At 38.7% G+C, this 24,755-nt stretch overlaps 1 protein-coding gene across 1 annotated transcript in view; it reads left to right on the top strand.

Moving 5' to 3' along the window:
• Nucleotides 1-22,866, top strand: part of NDUFA9 (NADH:ubiquinone oxidoreductase subunit A9) — a 38,757-nt gene extending 15,891 nt beyond the window's left edge. Inside the window, exons 6-11 of the mRNA XM_037064696.1 lie at nucleotides 3,176-3,278; nucleotides 7,341-7,408; nucleotides 9,018-9,094; nucleotides 15,605-15,700; nucleotides 17,343-17,409; nucleotides 22,563-22,866. Of these exons, the coding sequence (XP_036920591.1) occupies nucleotides 3,176-3,278; nucleotides 7,341-7,408; nucleotides 9,018-9,094; nucleotides 15,605-15,700; nucleotides 17,343-17,409; nucleotides 22,563-22,733 (582 nt within the window). The 3' untranslated portion in view covers nucleotides 22,734-22,866. The remainder of the gene's footprint in view (nucleotides 1-3,175; nucleotides 3,279-7,340; nucleotides 7,409-9,017; nucleotides 9,095-15,604; nucleotides 15,701-17,342; nucleotides 17,410-22,562) is intronic.
• Nucleotides 22,867-24,755: the final 1,889 nt, after the last annotated feature.

Below are 24,755 nucleotides of genomic sequence, written 5' to 3'. Positions count from 1 at the left end.
GGTGCCAAGGTTCATCAGGGCTTCAGTTTTGTTTCTCTGCAATTTTGGGGGGTGTATGCTTTGTTTTCACACTCACAGAATTGCTTGATAGCGCATGTAGTCCTCACTCACATTTTCATACTACACTGGAGAGAGAGAATATACACTGTGCCTGTCTCTGCCCTGCCATTCACAGAATCATCTGAATTCGTGATTGTTTGGAAGGGATGGGCCACAGGGAGGTCAGTGATGAGAAAGAGGGAAGAGTCAAAGATGCCCAGCCCTTTTGCTTAAACCACTGGGTGATCGGGAGTCCTGTTGAATATGAGAAACACTTGAGAATGACAAGGCTTTAGGGTAGTGGTTCTTGGCTTTAGCTGCACATTAGAATCACTGAGGTAGCTTGGAAAAATTCTGATGCCCAAGCTGCGATGATACCAATTCAAACAGAATCTCTGGGAATAGAACTTTTGCATCAGTATTTTTTAGCTCTTCCTAGGTAATTTCATTGTGCAGCAAAGATTGAGAAATACAATTTATGGAGAAGGGAAGAGGATGATTCAGTTTTGGACTTGGGTTGCATTGCAGATGTGTGTCAATCCAGTTAGTGGGGGTGAATGGGCTTTATGATTCTGTAGCTTAGAAGAGAGGTCTGGGTTGGGAGTATAAATTAGTGAGCCACCACCAGTATTTGTTGTTAATTGAAGCAATGGGAGGGGATAAGATGGCCTAGTGTGGAAGCATGGATTGAGAAGAGAGCTTTGGACTGGGCCCAGAGGAATGCCAGTGATTAGTGGTTTGGTAGATAAGGACTGTTGAACCAAACGAAGAGACTGAGAGTTGAGAGTGAACATGATGGGGTAGGAGGGAAACCCGGAGAGTACAAGGTTATGAAAGCCAAGGGAAGACAGTGTTGCAAGGAGGGAGTAATTACGAAAGCCATTGAGAAGCCACATAAGTGAGGACTCTGAAGTCACCTTGGATCTACTGACTTGGAGGTCATCGGTGATCTTAACCTAGAATCATCTGAGTGCAAGTGGCGGGGCAGGATCCAGATTTCAGGTGAGTGAGAACTGAGCAGGACCTGAGGCAGCATTTTCAAGTGGTTTGGTAAGAGGATGGAGTTGGGGATGGATGTGGGAAGCTGGAGAGTCAGGTGGAGTTGGAGAATTATTTTTCTTTTAAGGTAGGAGGTCTTTGTTTAAAAGCCATTGTTTCAGTGCTTTTGTGAAAGTATTGATAGAGTGAGATTAAAGATACAGGTGAGAGTAAATGGGGCAGATTCCTGAGAAAGTTAAAGGAGGTGAGTCTTGAAGCACTGGAGGTGGCACTCTGTAGTGGTAAGAAAGGAAGAAGAAATGTTGGTTCATGCACCTGAATTTGTAGATTTAGTGGTTAGAACTTAAGATGATTTTTTTCTGCTGCTATACCTTCTCTTTGCATTAGGAGGTGATGTCATTTACTGGAAGGAAGAGGAAAATAAGATAGAAATTAGAATAAAATAGAATAGAACAGAAAAGAAAAGGATTGAAGTTATCATGTGTGAGTGTAAAGTAATTACAAGAAAACACTATTGTGGGAAATGTTAAGGATCCAGTTAAAATGGTGACATGAATTTATAGTCATGTGCCATGTAGGGGTTAGGTTCTAAGAATTGTATCATGGTGCCATTTTGTCATACAAATATCGTAGAGGCACTTACACAAATGTAGATGTTACAGCCCACTGCACACCTAGGCTGTATGGTACAGCCTGTTGCTCCCAGGCTACAAGCCTGTACAGCATGTTACTGTAAAAAATAACACAAGATTAAATCAAGAACAAGCAAAACTCTAAGCAGAAAGAGTAGACACTAAAATAACAATAAAATGTATAGTATAGTAAATATATAAACAAGTAACAGTTGTTTATTGTCATTATGGACTGTATATCATTGTATATACTATTCTTTTATATAATTGACAGTGCAGTAGGTTTGTGTACACCAGCATTACAAACACATGAGTAATGTGTTGCACTATGATGTTTAGATATCTAGGTTTTGGAATTTTTCAACTTCATCATAATCTTATGGATCCACTGTAGTGTAGATGGTCTGTTGTTGACCAAAATGTTATGTGTGCATCATTGTATAGTGGTACCAATTTGTGATATTCATTTACTACATTTCCTCCAGTTCTGAAGGCAGCAGGAGTACACAAAGGAAGGTACTCATGGCTCAAAGGAGGGTAATGGGGTTCTTTCAGGATTGTGATTTTGCCCGGTGAGTGGAATAAAAGACAAAGGGACAGGTAGTTTACATTATTAGTAAGAGTGATTGAGAAGTTGGACCATGAAATCTAATTTGTGACAAGGCAAGTTTGGAGAGGTAGATTGGGAGGAAAGCAGAACCAGCGACTAGGGTTCCTGCAAAGGTTGAGAAAGAGATTATCTCAGGAGCAGATAAGCAGAGAACAAGCAGGCTGGGAGTATAGGCACTTGTTATCTGAGAGGGGGGTGTCTTCTTTCAGTGTTTCAGAAGAAGGGCACTTTCACTTGTTGCTGTGGTCTGTGTCCTGACCAAGGCAGGGTGCAGAAGTGGACTGAAGAGGTGGTCACTGAAGTTGAGAAGAAGCTCAAGAAACTGAGAGATCCAAGTCTCCATGGATATTGAGGTCACCCACAATGGTAGTGTAGATAAAAGGAAGTTGGGGTGGAAAGGAAGGTTGATATCTGCATTGAACAAGAGGCCTCGTCCAGGAGATGAGCAGATGGTAACAACCCAGGGCAGGAGGATTAAGGACCTTACCCTGGCCTCCCCTGGGCATGTGTGCACTGCTGCAGATTCCATCATGGTTACCCACTCCACGCCCTCCTTTCTGTAGCAGTCTGCTAGGTTGTCGACACAAAGCAGAGAACCTGTAATTAGAAGGAAAAAATGGAGGCTAGAAAAAAAATCTCCTCTGATTTTTCTCCTTTTGTGTAAGCTTCCCTGCAACAAATATGAAAAGAAACCTAAAAAGAGCTATAAGAGACAGGGTAAAATTTATGTGTGATTTAAAAGAAAAATTCTGTGTAATTGAGATTTATGAATAGTACAGTTACGTTAATCTGGAGGAACAAGACCTTTAAAATACAAGTAGTGTCCCAATAATGAAAAGAATGGAAGATTTTTTTACTCATCTCAGAACTTTCTTTTGTTTGCTTGTTCGTTTAGGCTGTTGGAGAGAAAGAAGTGAGAGATGTGTTTCCAGAAGCCATCATTATAAAGCCATCAGACATCTTTGGACGAGAAGATAGATTCCTCAATTATTTTGCAAGTTTGTATTCTTTCTTAACTAGGTTGAAGTTAAGCACGAACTAATAGTGTTCTCTGACTTGACAGACTGAGGTTATATTTTTTCTCTCCCAGTTGCTATTTTCTCCCCCAAGGTCATGTTTGCCTAGTTAACATGGTCCTTCTCAGGATCTTCATTACTGTATATCAGAAGAAACACCTTAGATTCATGGAAAGAGCATGTATTTAGACATTAGAGACCCGAGTTTAAATTTTGGCTGTGGGACTAACTAGCTCTGATTTTGGCAAGTCTCTGCAGCTTCCTCATCTTAAAGTAGAGATAACAATGTCTACCTCAAGAGGCTGTGTTAATTAGATGAAGTAGCCCATGTTACATCAGTTGGCATGAAGTTAATGCTTAAATCCTGCTTTCATTTATACTTTTCACATGATGCCCATTCCTTACTGCTTTCTCTCCTTTAGTGTGATTGCCAAGTCTCTTGGGTATTGATTTTCAAAAACAAAGAGGTAGTGTAGTGATACTGCTCTTTGTCAGCCACATTTAGTAGTTCTTCCTTGTTAGTAGGACTTTTTATGAAACAGGATTAGAGATCCATAAATATTAATTTGGCCATTAATAAACTAGAAATACTTGATATGTAAACTGCTAGATGTTTTATGTTTGCTCTGAGTGTTTTTATTTGTTCGTTTGCTAATTAGACTTGTCTTGGCAGAGAAAATTAGTGTTCTTGACTAAGTGACAAGATTTTCAGACGTTATGGGTGAAAAAATTATTTCCCTGTATTTCTGGGGGAGTGGGAGAGGAAAACGCATTTTTTTAAGTCTGTGTTAAAAACCTACGTATAGTTTCTGATCTACTGAATTACCAGTTATCTCTCAATTTATTCACTTATGTATTGGGAGAGGATTCAGACCTTCCTCATAGGTAGTAATAGGAAGGTTAGTGAGTTACTTTTTTTTTTATCAGAAACTTCCTGTTTCTCCTTTTAAGTGTTTGTATGTCTTTTGCCCATGGTTTTTTTTTTTTTGTTTGTTTGTTTGTTTTTTGAGCTATGTTTTCTTACTGATTTATTTAGGCTCTATAGCTATTAAGGATATATATATTTTCTTATATTTGCTGCAACTTTTTGTTGGCTTATTATTAATACTTAAATGTTTTATTTCAGACTTTTATAGCAGTTATAGGTTTATAGAAAAATTGAATGGAAAAGTTAAAAAATGTTATTACTGTTATACAAGTACAGTTGTCTCCATTTGACCCCACCACAGCCCCCTGCCCCACCCATTCCTGCCTCCTACCCATGAACCCAGCCCCATTGGCTTCGGGTATGTGTCCTTTATACTTGCTCCTTGATGGATCTTCCTCTATTTTCCCCTATTAACCCTCTCCCCCTTTCCTTCTGGTCACTTTCAGTTTGTTCTTTATTTCCATGTTTCTGGTTGTATTTTGCTCACTTGTTTATTTTGTTGATTAGGTTCCACTCTCAGGTGAGATCATATGGTATTTGTCTTTCACTGCCTGGTTTATTTCATTTAGGATAATACTCTCCAGTTCCATCCATGCTGTCGTGAGGGTAGGAGCTCCTTCTTTCTTTCTGCTGCATAGAATCCCATTGTGTAAATGTACCACAGTTTTTTTATCTATTCATTTACTGATGGGCACTTAGGCTGTTTCCAGCCTTGGCTATTGTAGATAACACTGTTATGAACATTGGGATGCATAGGTTCTTTTGAATTGTTGTTTCAGGATTCTTAGGGTGCGTACCACATTTTGTTTATCCATTAATCTGTCAATGGAAGCTTGGGTTGCTTCTACCTTTTCACTGCTGTGAATACTGCTGTTATGAACATGGGTGTACAAATATGTCTTTGAGACCCTGCTTTCACTTCTTTGGCATGTATATCCACAAGTGGAGTTGCTAGATCATGTGGTATTCTGTTTTTACTATTTGGGGAACTACCATACTATTTTAAACCATAGTGGCTATAGCAGTTTACATTTCCACTAAGTACACAGGGTTCCAACTTTTCTGTGTTCTCATAAACACTTGTTATCTTCTATTTTTTTAATAGTAGAACAAGGTATTTCATGGTTTTGATTTACATTTCCCTGGTGGTGAGTGATGTTGAGCATCTTTTCCTGTACTTGCTGGCCACTTGTGTATCTTAGTGGCAGAAATGCCTATTTAAGTGCTTTACTCATTTTTAATTTGGTCTTTTTTTGTTATTGTTGAATTTTAAGAGCTCTTTATATATTATGATCAGTAACCCCTTATTAATATAGGATTTGCAGATATTTTCTTTTGTTCCTTAGGTTGCCTTCTCACTGTTAATTATATCCTTTGATGCACAGAAGCTTTTGATTTTCATGTAGTCTGATTTATCTGTTTTTACTTTTGTTGCCAGTGGTTTTGTTGTCATATCCCAGAAATCATTGCTAAGTCCCATGTCATGACATGGCTAGGGAAAACATAGCTTTCCCTATGTTTTCACCTGAGAATTTTATAGTTTTCGCTCTATGATTAAGTCTTTGATCTGTTTTGAGTTGATTTTTTGTATGTGAATCAAGGTAAGGGTTCAACTTCATTCTTTTATATGTGGATATCCAGTTTTCCCAGCACCATTTGTTGAAGAGACTGTCATTTTCCTGTTGAATGGTCTTGGCACCTTGTAAAAATTATTTGACCAGTTATATACAAGGGCTATTTCTCTCTATTCTGTTGGTTTATATGTCTGTCTTTATGTCACAGTTTTGATCACTGTACACTGTTTTGATTACTATAGTTTTGTAACAAGTTTTAAATCAAGACATTTGAGACCCCCAACTTTGTGTTGTTTTTTTTTTCAGGATAGTTTTGGCTATTCACAATTCTTTTAAGATTCCATATGAATTTGCCCTAGCTGGGGTAGGTCAGTGGGTTGAGTGCTGGCCTGGGAACCAAGGGGTCACTGGTTCGATTTTCAGTCAGGGCACATGCCTGGGTTGCAGGCCAGTTCCCCAGTAAGGGGCATGCAAGAGGCAACTACACATCGATGTTTCTCTTCCTGTCTTTCTCTTTCCCCTCCCTTCTCTAAAAAATAATAAAATTTTTTAAAAAGAATATTCCTTATGAATTTAACATGGAGTTTTCTATATTTCTTCAAAAACGCCATTGAGATTTTGATAGGGATTGCATGAAATCTGTAGATTGCTTTGGGTACTGTTGATATTTTAACAGTGTTGTCTTCCAGTCTGTGAACACAAAATATCTATCCTTCATTTGTGTCTTTAAATTTCTTTTGGCAATGTTTTGTAGTTTTTGGTATATAGGTTTTTAGCCAACATGGTTAAGTTTGTTCCTAAATATATTATTCTTTTTGATGCTCTTATGAATAATTTCTTTTAATTTTTTTTGAGAAGCTTTATTTACCTTTACATTTAATCCACTTAGGATTTGATTTGTTTTGTTTTATGGTGAGGTGTGAGCTTATTTCTTTTTCCAAATAGTAGAATGATTGTCTCAGTACCATACCTTAAATATTATTTTCACTTTCTAAATATTTGTGGTACTATATTTATCATATACTAAATTCCCATTTTTAGTGGTATCTTTTTCTGGGTTGAGTATGTCATATCACTGACCTATTGATTGCTGTTGTTCTTAAAATGAGGTGTAATTTGTTTTTGAGTCTAGCCTTGGTGGGGGTGACTAACATTAGAGAGTAGCCTTTAGCATTAGAGAGTAGAAGACAAGTACCCAAGCCATTCGACCTTTCTCATTCTGTCAGTGTCCTTAAATACAGGGTGGGGCAAAGTCGGTTTACAGCTGTTCATATTGGGAATAATACAATAATTAATAAATAACTATACAAGAATAAACTCTTTTGCATACTTACAACTGTAAACCTGCTTTTGCCTCACTCTATATTTAGCCTTTTTACTTTTATTGTTTAAAAGAAAAAGCTGCTCAGTTTTCTCAGAGTCAGGTATATTTATCTCATTATTTCTGTTATACAAAGTGATTGTACTAACCTGGAGGACCTGGAAGCTGGTGCATCTTACAGCAGTTCAGCTATCTAAGAATAGTTCACTTTTTTCTGCCAGATATGCGCTGGTTTGGAGGTGTACCTCTTATATCCTTGGGCAAGAAGACAGTGAAACAACCAGTGTATGTAAGTACTGTGGGTGAAGGGACTTTGAATTCAGATTCAGGTGATCTGTTTTGTTTGTTTTGCCCCGATCCTGTAACTCTGTCATATTCTTTTTCATCAGTTTGCTTCATCTGGTTGCCTCTCAGGTTACCTAAGAGGTACATGCATTCTTTGTGTTTTTACTTGTTCATTCATTTAAGGAAAATATATTGAACGCTCAGTGTGCCAAACACACTGTGGCACTGGAGATTTAGGGATATTAACTGTATAGACACAAATTGCTCTCCTCAAGTTGGTCTCAGCCAGAGGCAGAGCATGTCACAGAGCAGTTATCATACAGTGTGTTACATGCTGGGATGGGGAGAGGGGCTTACAGAGTTATGTCAGAGGGATACCTAACCCACCTAATCCAGACTGAGAATCAGGGGAGGCCTCCCAGAGGAAATGGCATCTCAAGTGAGAGTTTTTTAAAAAATATTTTATTTCTTTATTTTTAGAGAGAGAAAAGGGAGGGAGAAAGAGGGAGAGAAACACTTATGTGTAAGAGATATATCAGTTGCCTCTCGCACACCCCCAACTGGAGACCTGGCCCACAACCCAGGCATGTGCCCTGACTGGGAGTCAAACCAGAAACCTTTTGGTTTACAGGCTGGCACTCAATGCTCTGAGCCACACCAGTCAGGGCCTAAGGTGAGACTTTAAAAATGACTAACAGTAAGTCAAATGAAGAGCTTGAGGGAAAGTATCCTGTACAGGGGGAGCAGTATGTACAGGGACTCAGAGGTGAGAGAGCATGTTGGATTCCCTATTATGTTCAACTAGGCATTGACAGATTGGCACTAATGACATTTTGGGCTGCATAATCCTTTGTTGTAGGGCAGGGTGTCATACTCATTTTCACCAGGGGGGCCACATCAGCCTCACAGTTGCCTTCAAAGGGCCGAATATCATTTCAACTCCTGAACAGTTACGGAGTAGTTACATTTATATAGTCCTAAAATTATTTTGGCCCTTCCAAAGCAACCGTGAGGCTGAAGCGGCCCTCAGTGAAAATGAATTTGACACCCCTGTTGTAGGGGCTATTGTAGAATTTTTAGCAGTATTTCTGCCTTCTAGCCACCAGATGGCAGTAGCATTCTCTCCACCTCCCAGTTGTGACAACAAAAAATGTCTCTAGGCATTTGCCAAATGTATACCCTGGGCACCAAAATCACCCCCCCCCCAATTGAAAACTCTGGGGCTGCAACCATATAAAATTATTATTTTTGAATGTCTAAGTGGTAGAATATAAACAAGTCCATGTGTTCAGCCTCATAGTTTGAGATTGTTTAGTAACAGAGGAAATTAGAGCAATAATGGGCAAAGGCAAATCAGAAAGGCCTTGATAGCCATATGAAGAGAAACGTGTTCTGACTCAAAAAATATTAAAAAATTTTCAATGTGGAGGTTATTAGAGCTCTTAAGAAGGGTGTTCTTTAAGAAGTTTTCTGAAAATACATGTTATTGTTTTAATTTTATCATGGTTTTGTGTGTGTGAATGTATGTGACTGACTTGGTCTGCTTCTCTTCCTTCCTCCCTCCCTCTCTTTCTCTCAACAATCACTTAAATACATGTTATAATTTCTTATAGGTGGTAGATGTAGCCAAAGGAATTGTTAATGCAATTAAGGAGCCAGATGCCAGAGGGAAAACTTTTGCCTTTGTTGGGTAGGTGGTTAAAGTTTGGCTTAAAAATTGTGTTATCTCTTAAAATGAAGTAATCATAACTTACAACAGTAATTTCTAAACGTGTCACTCATAACAGACTCATTCATTGCATTTTTATAGTGTCTTTCTTCCACTATATTTATTCCAGAAACTGTAAACTCCTTTTACCCTTAGGCCACAGTGTTTCGAAGAACTGTTCAAAGTCCACCATTATCAGAGTCTCACGAACACTTCTATTAAGTCAGAATTTGAAGGAACCCAGGAATCTGCTTTAATAAATGGTTTTTCTGTCACCAAAGATGATTATGTATACTTAGCCGATTATATGTATTTAGTCCAGTAACCCTCCCCACCCCACAATGGATGGTGTGATACTACTCCAGTGAAGTTTTTACCAGGTAAAAAGATGTAACTATAAATTGTAAAACACAAAACACGTCTAGGGAGTAAGTACAGTTGCAAAATGAAATTAATCTTGCTAGAGTATATGAAAGCCCCAAAAGGTAGGAAATGGTTGGATTAGGGTACAGTAGTTAATGCTGTGCAAGACTAATCTTTTATTATATGCTCTCTGTTGAAATTTGCTCTCCAGAAAAAGGGGACACAGTTAAACTATGTGACTTAACTGAAATTGTTAAATTATGTCATAGCTAGGTTTAAGACCTTTTTACTGAATTAATAACTAAGACTAAAAAACTGAGACTCGACCTATCAAGTTCAAAAGTACCAAATCTACCTAATAATTGGTTAAGAACCCCTTCATTCTGTGAAGGAAACTTGTGATACCTGATGTTTTGTGAAATGTGGTTCATCTGATTCAATAATTAAGGGAGAGCTTAATTCCTAGGAAATATTTGCTTCTGCAAAATGAGACATTTTTTCTCCAAACCATATATATATATATATATATAATTATATATATATATAATTATTTATTCCCAGGATAATGAATTTGTGCATTATTATGTTTCACCGTTATTATAAATTTATTTAAAAAATTTTGTGTGTGTAAGACTTATGTTTCTACATCAACTAACTACTGTAAGATGTACCAAATTTTTTGGACCATAAGACACCCCCTGTCCCCCACCCATTTGGGAGGAATAATGGTTGTTTTTTTTGTTTGTTTTTTTAAAAGATTTTATTTATTTATCTTAGAGGGGAAGTGAAGGAGAGAGAGAGAGAAATATCAGTGTATAGTTGCCTCTCATTCGTCCCCTGCTGGGAACCGGGAACCAGAAACTGGCCTGCAACCCAGGCATGTGCCCTGACTGGGCATCAACTGCAATTGTGTGGTTCGCAGGCCGGTGCTTAGTCCACTGAGCTACACCAGCCAGGGCAGAATAATGGTTGTTAATGCTTCTGTTGAGTTCTGTTTACTTTTACATTGGTGAAATATTATTTCCTATTAAATATTTTACCACATTTTTTTCTTCAAAAATTTTTTTCCCTATTTTCCTCTAAAACCTAGGCGTGTCTTATGGTCCAAATATGTCTCTGAGTTCCCAACTTGGTATATTAGTATGCAATCAGTTATACCCTGGGAGAATCATTCACCCAAGAAAATGTGTTTAGTGCAGGTTCTGTAAAACACAAGACTCAGACTTCAGGCTTTAGTCAAGAGGTACTTAGACCAGGATTCCAAGGAATAGATGAACAGAAATGGCTTTATGAATTTTGCTTGCTTACTAATCAGTAAGATTAGCTCTGGGATGAGTTAGCCATTTTCTTTTCCAGTCACTTCAGTCTCTTCACGAGGCTCCAGTAAGTCATACTTATTTGTTTGGTACAGTGATGGGTCAGGTAATGCTAGACATAGCAGCGTAGGCATTTTTCCTTGTGAAATTATAAAAATGCATCTATACTTCTCTTTTTACCTTTTCAGCTCCAGGGGAAAACTTTGTTTTCTTAACACTTTGATGCTAAGGCAGAGGCATAAGACCTTAATTTTGCTTCTAGTTTCTTCACAATTACTAATTACATGATTTGGTCCATTCTGTTTATCATTCATTTATTAAATACCTATTGATATACATACACAAAACTGAGAACTAATGAACAAGTTTGTCAAGATTATAAGGCATAAGATCAACATGTAAAAATCAATTTGTATACGTTAGCAAGTGAACAACCTAAAATAAAATCAAGAAAATAACTTTATTTACAATAGCTCAAAAGGGATAAAATACTTAGGTAGAAATTTAACAAGAGATGTAAAGATGTACACTGAAAATTACAAAACATCACTAAGAGAAATTAAGGAAGGCCTAAATAATGGAAATACATCTCATATTTATGGATTGGAAGAATCATTATTGTTAAAATAGCAGTTTTCCCCAAATTGATCTGTATTTTCAACTTAATTCTTTCAAAATTCCAGCAGGGTTTTTTTTTTTTTTTTTATAGAAATTGACAAATTGATTCCAGATCTCTGTGGAAATGCAAAAGAAACCATTTCTACAAGGAAGGATACATTGTAGCATTTAAGCTTCCCAAATGCAAAACTTACTATAAAGCTACAATTATCAAGTGTGGTACTGGCAAAAAAAAATAGACACATAGGTCTATGAAAAGACTTGATAGTCCAGAAATAAAACTTTATGGACAGTTGATTTGCCAAAATGCCATAACACTTCAAAGAGGAAAAGAAAGTCTTTTCAACAAATGGTATTGGGATATCCACATGTAAAAAGATGAACATCAAACATTACTTCACATCATACATGAAGAAATTAGGAAACTTCTACTCAAGATGGGGGTGTAGGTAGACACGCTTCACCTCTTTGCACAGCCGTAAGAAGGATAACAACCAACCATGAAACAAAAAACACCCAGAACTGCCAGAAAATCATACTGTATGGAAGTCTCATAACCAATGATTTAAAGAAGCCATATTTATCCAGATGGGTTCTAGGAAAGGAGAAGACATGGTATGGTGTTGGTGGCCAGAAGAATAGGTGGTCCCACATTCATGTGTGGTAGATGAAATTGAGAGGGATACCTTGAGAGTGAGTGGTACCAGCCCCAGGACGGAACATGCAGCCCAGGGTTCCAGCACCAGGAAAGTAAAGCCTTGTAACTCCTGGCTGTAAAAACCAGTGGAGGTTGGGGTGGCAGAAGAAACTGCCGGTCTCTCAGGGAACTATCTCTGAGATAGGACTAAGAGTTCCCATAAGACTATCAGCTGATTTCTCAAAAGAAACTTTGCAGGTAAGAGGGGACTGGCAAGAAGTGATAAAAAACAAGGACCTAGATTACTGTATCCAGCAAAGCTATCATTTAGAATGGAAGGGCTGATAAAGTGCTTCCCAAACAAGGTAAAGCTAAAGGAGTTCATCATCACCAAGCCCTTATTATGTGAAATGTTAAAGGGACTTATTTAAGAAAAAGATGATAAAAATGTGAACAGTAAAGTGACGACAAACTCACAACTACCAACAACTGAACCTAAAAAAAAACCCAAGCTAAACAAACAATTAGAAGAGGAGATCACATGGAGGGTCAACTGCAGGAAGAGATAAGGGGGGAGTATAGGAGTGAGAGTATAGGGATTAAGATGCATAATTGGTAGGTACAAAATAGGGAGATGTTAAGAAAAGTACAGGAAATGGAGAAGCCAAAGAACTTACGTGTATGACCCATGGACATGAACTGAGGGGACGATTGCTGGAGGGAAGCGGTGTACTAGGTGAAGGGGGGATAGTTGGAACAACTGTAATAGGATACTCAAGAAAATATACTTAAAAAAAGAAATTAACTCAAAATATATCAGAGACCTCAATGTAAGTGCTGAAACTTTGGGGAAGAAAAGTAAAATTTTTAAACCTTGAGTTGGGTTGACTTTTTTAGATATTACAAAGCATATTCCATAGAAGAAAAAATGGATAAATTACACTTCATCAAAATTAAAAACTTTTGTACTTCAAAAACGTTAAAAGTGATAAAAAGACAAGTGAGGAGATCATCATGAAAAGGCAGGAGAGGTGGATCAGAGTGGTATGTGGAAAGTGTGAGGATAGAGGAGATAGAAGTACTCCCTGGGCGTGCAGAAAAGGGCACTTGGAGGAGGAGGGAATAGCAGGATTGCAAAATGGAGCTGAGTCTTCCATTTGAAGGTAGTGATCAGAAATCCAAGGGGAAGCCAGTACGTCCAGTTCTTTCTCTACAACTCTGTCTTGGTGGTGGTTTAGGCACAGAGCAGACAGAGCAGGCAGATGGCTGGGTTAACCAGAGTAGGGGTTCTGCTCTGCTGGTATAGTGGAGAGGAGGCTGGGGCGCAGTGTTTTGCTGAGAATAATTACAAAGGATTGACCATGAAATCTTAGCTGGGAAGGACACAGACTTCAGTGTATCATGGTCTGTGAGTAGGGAGTGGCACTTAAACCAGGCTTTGAGACACTTTTAATGGAATACAAGGTACTAGAGAACAGCTGAAGAGCAAGTATATTACATAGAATTAGTTTGCCCATGTTCTAGTATGGCTTGTTTTCAGAAGGATTACAAATTGTTCTTTGACATAGCATATATTATATGTCCTGCAGTGCTTTTTATACATCCTTCTGGAACTTGAAGGAAGCTATTTGATTGTCCCCTGACTTTTTTTTTCTTCATTTTGTTTTTGGATGAAAATATCAGAATGATGAGGTTCTCATTACATTACTTTTATTTAGCTCTCAGCTATCACAAACTTTCAGAGGCAAAAGGGATTAGGAAAGTGTGTGAAGAGATATTAAAAGGTAGTGCTATACACAATAATAGTAATTAAAGCTAGGTTATAGTGGTACAAAAGTACTTGGATTCAGGAAATAGCATATAAAGTCCAGAAACAGTCATAAATATATATAAGAATGTAGTATGTGGTAAAGATGCCATTTCAGAATGTGGGAAGAGGATAGATTATTCAGTAAATGGGATTACGTATTTCCCTTATAACAATACAAAACTACATTGCTGAAAGAGCTTGTGAATTAAGAAAAACAACTGAAAAGCATTAGTAAAAATATGTAGAAACTTATGTTACTGCTGACTGGAGAGGGATTTTCTAACTATTAAGCCACACCATAAAGTAAAAGAAATCATTAGTTTTGATTATGTGGAATTTTATACTGTTATATGCTACCAAACACCTGAACATTGAAAGGTAAAATATAAACAGCAACAGATATTTACAACTATGTTACTAAAATATAAAGAACTCTACAAATTATTCTTCTAGATAGGAACTCCAGGAGGAAAAGAAGTGTAAATGGCCAAAAATATATAAAGAAAAAAATTAATCTGTAGTATTAAAATAATGCTAATTAAACCATTGAGGTACCATTTTTACCTGGCAGATTGGCAAAATTTTGTATATTTTTATGCCTAAATTCATTTTTGGTGAGTGAGCTGCTAGCATTCTATGTACATTAATGTGATCTTTTCAGAAGGTACTTTGGAAGTAGTCAGTGAAAGCGTTGAAATCTCAAAGTATAGTTTGAGAAGTTTCACTTATAGAATGTATTCTAAACACAGAGTTGTGGATAAGCACAAATATTTGCTATAAGAATGTTTATTAAGATGTTATTTTACAAAAGAAAAATATTTTAATAGCCTAAATATCCCCCAATTGGGAATTGGTAAAATAGGTTGTGATTACGTGCAGTGCAGGGTGTGCAGGCATTGACCGTGGACTGGAGGACACGACATTGAAAGATGCTTGTGGTTTTACCAGTAAGTGAAAAAGACATTACAGAGCAGGATGAACTGTATAATCTTACTCTTATCAAAACAAGAATGTATATGTAAAGGGGTGAGAAGGATATATATTAAATGTTTGGCCAAAAAGGCCATAAGGTTTTTTTCTGTAAAATAAAAGGCATTTTCATTTTCACTAATAACTTTCTTGATTTCGATATTTGGAATATGTTGGCTATCTTCTGTGTGGTGTAACATCGATTGTTCTCAGTGTCTCACTTTGATTGGTATAAACTTCAACTGGTCTACTCAACCACGAAGCATCATGCAGCAAGAAATCTCTGGCACAAAACTTACAAACCACTTTTGACACGTTCCATCAGTCACAGCACTTTCTCCATACACTGCCCAAATCTTTTTTTGCGTTTTAGTTGCATTTTTACCTTTCTCGAAATATAAAGAATAATATGCCAAAATGTTGCATATTTTCTTCCATCTTCAGTATAAAATGACTACAGAAAAATTCACTGATTTTGATGTTTTTTTAAATGCACACTGATAAGACAGCTGTCAAAATACAGTCTAACAAAGTTGTTCCAAACAAAGTTAAAGGCAACTGAGTGCTACTAGAGCCATCTTACGGAAGCAACAAACAAACTTTTTGGTCAACCCAATACATTAACTTTATCTCTGGTGGGACTATGATAAATTTTTTGTGCTAAACTGTATTTACTGCAGTGCATTTGTATTTCTTTCTTGTTAGGAAAATGTTGTTTTTGTTAAAAGAGTGAGTTTGTAGGCGCCAATAATTTGAGTAACTGAATTCTTTTTTCATAGGCCCAATCGATACCTTCTTTTTGACCTGGTGCAGTATGTCTTTGGTGTGGCCCACAGACCCTTCCTCCCATACCCTTTGCCCCATTTTGCCTATCAGTAAGTAAAGTGCTTCTTTTTGTGCCTTCTAAAATAGAGCTAACTAGATACACTTGTTTGTAATGCTCTCACTAAGGGTTATAAAGGGGTGTGTTCCATAAAGTGAAGTCTTAGAATCTCTGACTAGAATGTCTCTTAATACCTTGATGTTAGTCTAGAAAAGAAACAGAGATGTCTAAGAAAGGGAAATGCAGGTTACTTTGGATGAGAAAAACAGTGTTGAGAGGTTAAATCTGCAGTTCCTCAAATTCTCCAATTAAAAATTCCTGAGTTTTAATGTGGAGAAGTATCTTACTTGGAAGGTTGGATAAAGGAAAAATGAGGTTTCTCTCTGTTTCACGTCACTCACTCAGAAGTGACAAAAGGATTCCTCTTGGTTCAACCACTTAGATCATGCATTGGGAGAAGGAGCCAGGTTGATTCAGTCTTGGCCTATGATTCCCTTATCTTCTTTCCTTGCTTCTTGGTTTACTTCTTCCTTTGTAAATTTAGCATCTCCGAATTATGTCACACCATCGTGGCCTCATCTGGGATACTTTCACATCCAGTTTGCCAGAGATTGATTTATAAACCAATATAGCGGTTCACTCTTTCATCCATTTGTTCATTCATTAATTCGACAAATTTTATTGACATTGCCTACTATGTCACAGGCAATGCACTAGGGACTCGAGATGTTACAGTTAGCTCTCTAACAGGTATCAGAAGAATAGTCAGAATGCAGTGTGATGATAATCTTTATTGAGAATATTCTATTTTCAGGCTGTCTCTACTTCACATTTAATACAGTGACTCTGAAGTAGGTAGGGAAGAATGAGTGTACAGTGTGAGTATAAGAAAGAGGCTAGGACAGAGCATGGGGATACCTACATTTAAAGGACCAGCAGAGTAAGAGACACTTATCAAGGATGCTAAAAAAGAGTAATAGAATATTTAAGTGAAAAATGAAGAGAGTTTGGAAGCCTAGGTGTCAAAGGTAGTGTTCTGGTTTTGTCTTTTTTTAAAACTTTTAAATCACTTTTATTTATTTATTTTTTATTTTTTTATTTAATTGTTGTTCAAGTATAGTTTTCTGTCTTTTACTCCCATCCCAGCCCCCCCCCCCCCGCCCCAGTTACAGTTTATGTACAATATTTGCATTGGTTTTGGAAAGAGTGTTTTAAGGGGAATGACTTTTCAGAAAGGGGAGCATTGCTGTTTGTTCATATCTGTATCTCTGGCACTGGAAAAATGCTTGACACACAGTGGCCACTGTTAGTATTTGCACTCTCCTTGGCTTGCCCTGCATCCTTAATGGAAGCATATTTGAATATCTGAGGCTTAAATTGTGTTGAATTTCAGACTTCTGAATGTTAGGTCTTTATTTGTTTTGTGGTTGGTAGCTTTATTTTGAGTTTTTAAGATTCATTGTCCCTTTGATAGAGAACAGGGATTGTCAGCAGTTGCAGTGGTTAGACTGGGTTAACTTGAAAGGAAAGATGACCTCATAGATAGTGGTGACAGGATGTTGATTATTTTCTTAAAAACAATTCTGCGAATTCCTGCCTCTACAACAGTTGTTCTTCTGTGGTTTTGATAGGCTAGCTTGAATATTTGGCGTAGAGACACTTGTTACATGTACTGTATTTGCTTCTTTGTCTAGATTGGCAGCACGACTCTTTGAAATCAGTCCGTTTGAGCCATGGACAACAAGGGATAAAGTGGAACGGGTGAGTACAAGTATGGCGGACATCTGCATGGGCAGATGCTGGGCAGAGAGCTGCAGAAATGGATGTTAGTAAAGGGCAATAGATTTTTACTATTTGAAGAGAAATCAGAGTATAGAGATACGTAAGTTAAAATTGATTTTTGTTTGCTTGCTTGCTGGGGTTATTTTCATGCTTTTGTCTGTCTCTTGTCCTTCTCTGTGAGGTCAGCCCCTCACCCCGAGAGTAGATGAGTGCACCGAAACTCATCCACTCTCAGCTTGCTCCACAGTGTGGTTCCTCTATTACTTTCTCTCTGACATTATAATTTTTTTCTCTGTTGGATTATTCCCACCAGCATAGAAATATGCCTTAAGAGTTTCACATTTTTTCTATTGAAAAATCATTTCTATTTTTCAGTTAGAGTTGACATACTGACTGATCTTCCTGATAAATCTCACACCCATCTGATAACACACATAGAAGGTACAATATTATTCACTATATCCCCTGTGCTGTACTTTGCATCTCCATGACTGTACTATAACGACCAATTTGTACTTGTCATCCCTTCACCTTTTCACCCACCTCCCATCCCCTCCTATCTGACAACCTTTAAAATGTTCTCTGTATCTGTTTCTTTTCTTCTTGTTCATTTATTTTGTTTTTTAGATTCAGTTGTTGATAGGTACGTATTTATCACCATTTTATTTTTGATATCTTTGATATTTTTTTATTTCTCTTAAATTAGTTTCTTTAACATTTCATATAATAGCGGTTTGGTGATGATGAACTCCTTTAGCTTTTTCTTATCTGGAAAGGTTGTTATCTTTTGGTTCTAAATGATAGCTTTGTGGGGTAGAGTTATCTTTGTTGTATAGGTCCATGCTTTTCATCACTTTGAATATTTCTTGTCAATCCCTTCTGCAAAGTTTCTGTTCAGAAATTAGGGTAGCTCCCTTGTAGGTAACTTACTGCTTTTCTCTGCTGCTTTTAAGATTCTCTCTCTGTCTTTAACCTTTTGCATTTTAATTGTGATGTGGTTGGTGTGGACCTCTTTGGGTTCATTTTGTTTAGGACTCTCGGTGCTCTCTGGACTTGTATGTCTTTTTCCTTCACAAGGGTGGATAAGTTTTTTGTCATTTTTTAAAATAGTTTTTTAATTTCTTGCTCTCTTCTCCTTCCAGTACTTCCATTAAATAAATATTGGTACCTCTGAAGTTGTCCCAGAGGCTTCATATATTATTCTCATTTTTTAGATTCTTTTTTCTTTTTGCTGTTCTGATTGGGTGTGTTTTCCTTCCTTATATTCCAAATCACTGATTTGATTCTCATCTACTCTACCATTGATTCCCTGTAAGTTAGTCTTTATTTCAGTTAGTGTATTCTTCATTTCTGTATCTTTCATTTCTTTTTTATGCCGTTGAGGTTCTAAGTTCATTGAGCATCCTTATAACCAGTGTTTTGACTCTGTATCTAATAGATTGCTTGTGTCCATTGTTTAGTTCTCTATCTATAGTTTTGTTCTGTTCTTTAATTTGGGACATGTTTCTTGTCTCCTCATTTTGGCAGCCTGTTGGTGTTTGTTTCCATGTATTAGGTAGAGCTCTTATGTCTCCCAGGCTTGGTATAGTGGACTAATGTAGTAGGTGTTCTGTAGGGTCTGGTGGTGTAGTCTCCCTGATCACCCAACCTGTACTCAAGGTACACCCCCTATTTGGGCTGTGTATGTCTTCCACTTGTAGTTGCACCTTAATTGCTTTTGGCACATCATTGGGAAGTATTTACCCCAAGCCAATCAACTGCAAGGACTGGCTATGACCACTAGCCTCTAACCACTGTGGAGGATCAGCTGTGCAGGTGCCCACCCCACAGAGCAGGACTTACTTCAGCGGGGCTCTGGTGCCTGCTGAGTCTATCCCTTGAGTGTGTCCCTCGTGGAGGTGGTTGGGTTGTGCAACAACACACTGGGTGTGCAGTTCCAGGGGCCTCCTGTGAGGTGCAGGCTAACATCAGCCACTGCCTGTGTTCTGTCTGGGGCCACTAGCATGAGCTAAGAAGTGATCTGCAGATGGCTGCTACTTACTCTGGGCTTGGTGGTGCCCAGGTAAGGCTAAGCTGCAAACCAAGGCTGGCAATGCTAGTGCCGGGCCTGGAGCCATTTAGCACAGTGAGGCCAGATGCTGCTTGTTTGAGAGATTTTAGGGAAGTGTGAGACATGACCCAAGATGGGCCATTTGTATGGAACAGCCACTGTAAACATCCAGTGTGAGCCAGGTTGATGGAGTCTCAGATATAGCACCTGCCTGCCATCTCTGTTGCTCTGTTGGGGAGGGCTCAGTGAGGGAACAATGGCCTCTACCAGCTGCCCTCCCCAAGCTCTCATCCTAATGTTAGGTAATTCGGTTCTTCCCTCTATGTCTCTGGTGCCTTTGAAGCTGCTGCCTCTGTGATGGAGCTGAGAGGGAATGAGTCTGATTAAGTCTGTGCACAAGCTTTTTAAGAGGAACTGCCTGGGATTCCAGAAGCCCTTCATCTCCCTCAGCCCCAGTTTCTGCTCTTTGTCACAGCCAGAAGTTATGGGGCTTCTCTTCCTGGCACTGGAACCCTGGGTGGGGGGGGGGGGGACTGGTAGGTGGCTAGGACCCCTTGTTCTTCATGGGGGACCTCCATAGCAGAGGTATCTCTCCTGGTTTTTATCTGCCACATGTGAGTTATGGGACTGATCCCAGACTGATCCTCATCTCCACCCCTCCTACCAGTCTTGATGTGGCTTTGTCTTTAAACCCTAGTTGTGGTACTTGCATTCAGCCAGATTTCAGGCACTTCTGAATGATGGTTGTTCTTCAGTGCACTTAGAATTTTGATGTGGTTTTGGGAGGAAGCAAGTACCACATTTACTTACATCGCCATCTTAACTGGAAGTTGAGCTCTACCTTTTTTTTTTTAAAAGGCAAATTCCTCCCTTCCTACCCTGTTTGTCCCTTTGCATCAAAACTCCTCAGAAGGGTTGTCTGTACCTGCTGTTGATGGTTTCTTACCTCACTTTTTCTTTAACCCATTCCGATCAGGCTTTTATTTCCATTTTGCCCTAAAACTGCTCTTTTCAAGGTCTCCTTCGATCTCTGTTGTGCCAAATTCAGTAGTGAGTTCTCTGGCATCGTCTCACTCCATCCATGAGGTGCTCTCTCCTTCTTGAAACCTGAATTTCCATCTATTTCCTGGCCAGCTCCACAGTATCTTGTTCTGACTATTCTGATTAGGCCATGCTTTTCGGTCTGCCTTCCTGGTTTGCCCTCTTTCCTATCTGTAAATGTTGGGGGATCCAAGGGCTCTCTCCTCAGCCTTTTGGTATCTTTTCTCATTTTCTAAGTGACCCTCATCTAGTCCCATGCTCCAGCTGCAGTTTGTAACTCATAGCTTCAGTTGTATCTTCAGCCCTGAATTGCCCCCTAACCCAGCTGCAGACTCTAATCAATTTAGATAATATCATAGTCATCTGAAATAGAATGTGTCCATAAATAGAATTGCAGTTCTACCTTTCTCATCACAGTTAACAGTATCACTGTTAGCTCTGTCAAGAGGGTAGGAATCCCCCTTGATTTCTTCCTTTCCTATCCATCTAGATCTAAATGAGAGTTCTCCAATCACACTTTCTGCAGTGATGGAAATGTTTCATAATGTGCAGTGTCTAAGATGTAACCACCAGCAACATGTCACTGTTGAATAGTTGAAATGTGGCTTGTGTGACTCTAGAAATAAGATTTGAGTTATATTTAATTTTAATTAATTTAAACTTAAAACTGGCTAGTGGCTACTGCATCAGACAGCACAGCTTGAAACCATCAGCAAGTATGGTTTTGGCAGCCGTCAAAATATATGCCAGATCTTACAGCTTCTACCCTTTTCTACTTTTTCATTCAGCTTTTTAATATGAAAATGTTTATAATAGCATTGAAATTTTTCAACCTACAGAAAGGTAAAGAAAATAATTGTCTCTACTCCATCCACTTTAATCCAAGTGGGTAACTTCTTCCTTTCTTATTCTCCTGACCAGTTTCCTGCCGCCTCCCTGGACTCTGCAGTGTGCTGGACTCCATAGCTCTGCCTCTGTCCTTCTTTCTGTCTCCCATCCTAGTCTGATGCATTGATCATTTGCCTAGTGCTGTAAAAGTGTTTCTAGGGAGGACTCAAAATAAAACAAAAATAATGTACAATCTCTACCTTTGAAGACCTATTGACCTTTTATCAACGAGAAACAGCCAAATTGCCCTCTGAATGTAACCTAAAAGCTGAAATGTAGAGGAGGCGAACAGTAGTCCTCAGGGAACACATTTTCATGGGCAGTCACTGTCCTCACCTCTGACAGGCTGGAAAGCTAGCACTGTTTCCAAGGTGTCCCTTCTGTGTTCATGGAAGATTGGGTAAGAGGACTGATGATCAGAACACTTCACTGTGTCTCACGCTGATATGCCTCTTACATTCGTCATCGGAAAAGTGTGCTGTAGTCGGCTGAGTGGGCCTTAGGTTTGCTTTATGGCTCTGGTGAAAGAATCGCAGACTGTCAGGTGGGAGGATGGAGATCTTTGGAAGTCTCATAGTTGATTCTCCTTTCCTACAAACAAGATGGCTTTGGATTTGTAGATCTGTACTGAACATTAGTCAACCAGGTTAGTATAGCTGGAACACAAAGGTTAATGGATTATCCCTTAATGAGCAAGGACAAATGTTAATTATTTCTTTAATTCAGTAGTTAAAATTGAGGCAGAAAGCCTGTGCACAGACAAAAAATACATGGTCTTTTAGTCCTGCTTTACTCTTAAACCCTCCTATAAAGCCACCGCTGACAGATATGATGACTTGTGCCTCTCGATTTAGATTTATTTTTCTCTAAATCTGTAGAATGCCTCACCGAGAGCCTGTGTTCTATGCTCATGGATAGTGTTGGGGACTTTGAGCTGGTATTTGGTGACCTTGCCCTTTTTTCCCTTAAACCCTTTTCCTGTGGTCTACTTTTAGTGAGTTTCAGGAATCCAACACTACCACATATCCTTTGAAGACAGTGAAGTCTCAGTATCAGGACTCAGGCCAGTTTGAATATTAAGTGCTTGCTAGGATAGCACTTGGTGTTCCTGGCTAGTTTTCAGTGCTCTCTGTGGTTCTTTGTTTATTTAAAGGTTCACATCACTGACATGATATTGCCTCACCTGCCCGGCTTAGAAGACCTTGGTATTCAGGCCACACCACTGGAAATGAAGGCCATCGAGGTGCTGCGGCGACATCGCACTTACCGCTGGCTCTCTTCTGAAATTGAAGATGTGAAGCCAGCCAAGACTGTCAACATTTAGTGGCCCCTGTGCTGCCCTTGTCTTTTTGGTGTCATTTGGGTCACCTGGCTATCGCCCAGTTTACTTTCCTCAGAGAATCCTGTAAATAGTGAATAAGATTTCTCTATTAAAATGTCTGAGGTTATATTCTGCAATAGCATTTTCTTTCTTGATTTATAAAATTATAAATTCAGCTAATTAGAATTGGATCATAATTTTCATTTAAAAACGTATACTTAATAATGACATATATATCATTTATCCTTTAAAATGCTGAAGGATTTGACTTTCCCTCTGTCAAGCTATTTCTTTCATAAGAGCCTCTTTTTAATGTCAAAATAATGCGACAACCACAAGCAATATGTAATTGTCTTTTCTATTCATTAGTTGAGAAAATATGTAATGTTCCATAGGTAATCTGAGTTAATTTTGAAAAATTTATCTGAATGACATTTATATATACTTTTAAAACAGATACATGTAAAACATTGTAGACAGATTCTCAAACTCTGTGCAGTAATCCCGTAGTCCTAGGGTCTGAACTGCCTGAGGTCTCTGTCCCCCCACTGTCCTTCTTTGCTTGTCCTTTCATACTGCCTCCTTAGACCAGTGCCAAAGGTTTCTCTTTAATTTTCTTTGGCTCCTGAGGAATCCTGTTTTGTTTAATCTGAGTTACCTGGCATTACACTTAAGCTCCTAATCAAAATGCCACGATGGCCAACTGAACATGAAGGAAGTGTTTCCTGGGCCCCACCAAGTAAGTCCTGAACCAGGCAGCACTTTTCCTGATTCTTCTGAGTGAGGGCAGGTGGCTTTCTTCTCCATCATTCTGTTCTTTCCTCCAGAATGTTCATGTTTTCTGTCTTTTAAGGAATTATTTAGTACCAAGTATGTACAAATTTAACATAAAATATTAAGGTTTTAATTAACTTCATTTTATATATTTAATTTTACATCTTTTAGAGGTGGAAGACCTTTACCAACAGCTAAGGAAATGATTGTATGATCCCAAACTTTTAAAATTCTCTTCTTAGTGTGTGGAGATTGCGTGTGACCAGGAACTGTACCCTGGGTACAAGATCTGGGCACCTACATCCAGGGTGGTTCTTATTACAATAAAAAGGGATGAGTTGAGTGTCTGTTTAGTGGCTTCTCCTACAGGGGCTTCAAAGCCTGCCCTGCGGGAGGTGCACAAGTAGCCCTGCCCTCTGGATGAAGTTGCTCTGCACCTGATCGTCAAAGCTGATTTTGGCCCGCAAGACTATAAACCCACCCTTTTTACCATAACATTGTCATTTATAATTTACCTACATTTCTCATTACACCTCTGTAATTCAACAGATGTATTTACCTTCTGATCCTACTCTAAACTCTAAATCCTTTTCTTCCTGGGCCCTCCTTGTATATTCAGCTTTGCTTGGCTCTGTAGTTACCTCCAACTTGATCCTAATGATACACATAAGTTCTCTAATGGAAGCATGTATCGAGGTATACATTAGAGCACTGAGGGCAGGAAGAAGAGGCTATCTCAGAACGGTTAGGGAAAACTCCATAGAAAATGGATTTGTAAAGCTGCCTTGAGGATAACCAGGTGAAAATGTGGGAGTGTGCATGTGAGTGTGTGTGTGTTTGGGTGAGAAAGAAGCAGTTGGTGTGAAGAGAAGAGCATGAGCAAATGCACTGGGGCTTGAGAGAGTAGGTGTTTACCAGGGTGCAGGGGGCAGGCACTGTGTCAGGAAAGAGCAGTGAGGAGTTTAACCTTTCTCTTTAGGTGATGCAGAGTGGTTTAGCTGCTAAGCTCTGTACAGGCTTCGGGAACGCCACCACTTCTTAGCTGTGAGATTTGGACAAAATCACCTAACCTCTCCTCAGCCTCAGTTTCCTTGTCTGTAAAAGGGAGATGATGATGATAATACCCACAAATAACCTACATCATAGCATTACGGTGAGGAATTAAATGTGATAAAACTTCTGAAATGCTGAGCCCAGCATATGGTAGGCACTAAGTAGATGTTATCATTTAAGTAGGAAACACTGTGACTG

This window comes from Sturnira hondurensis, unplaced genomic scaffold (assembly GCF_014824575.4).
Source record: "Sturnira hondurensis isolate 20B ecotype Veracruz unplaced genomic scaffold, ASM1482457v3 Scaffold0015509, whole genome shotgun sequence".
In the NCBI taxonomy this organism is placed as follows: domain Eukaryota; kingdom Metazoa; phylum Chordata; class Mammalia; order Chiroptera; family Phyllostomidae; genus Sturnira; species Sturnira hondurensis.
Note: the sequence above shows the minus strand (reverse complement) of the source record. Positions and strands in the feature narration are given on the sequence as shown.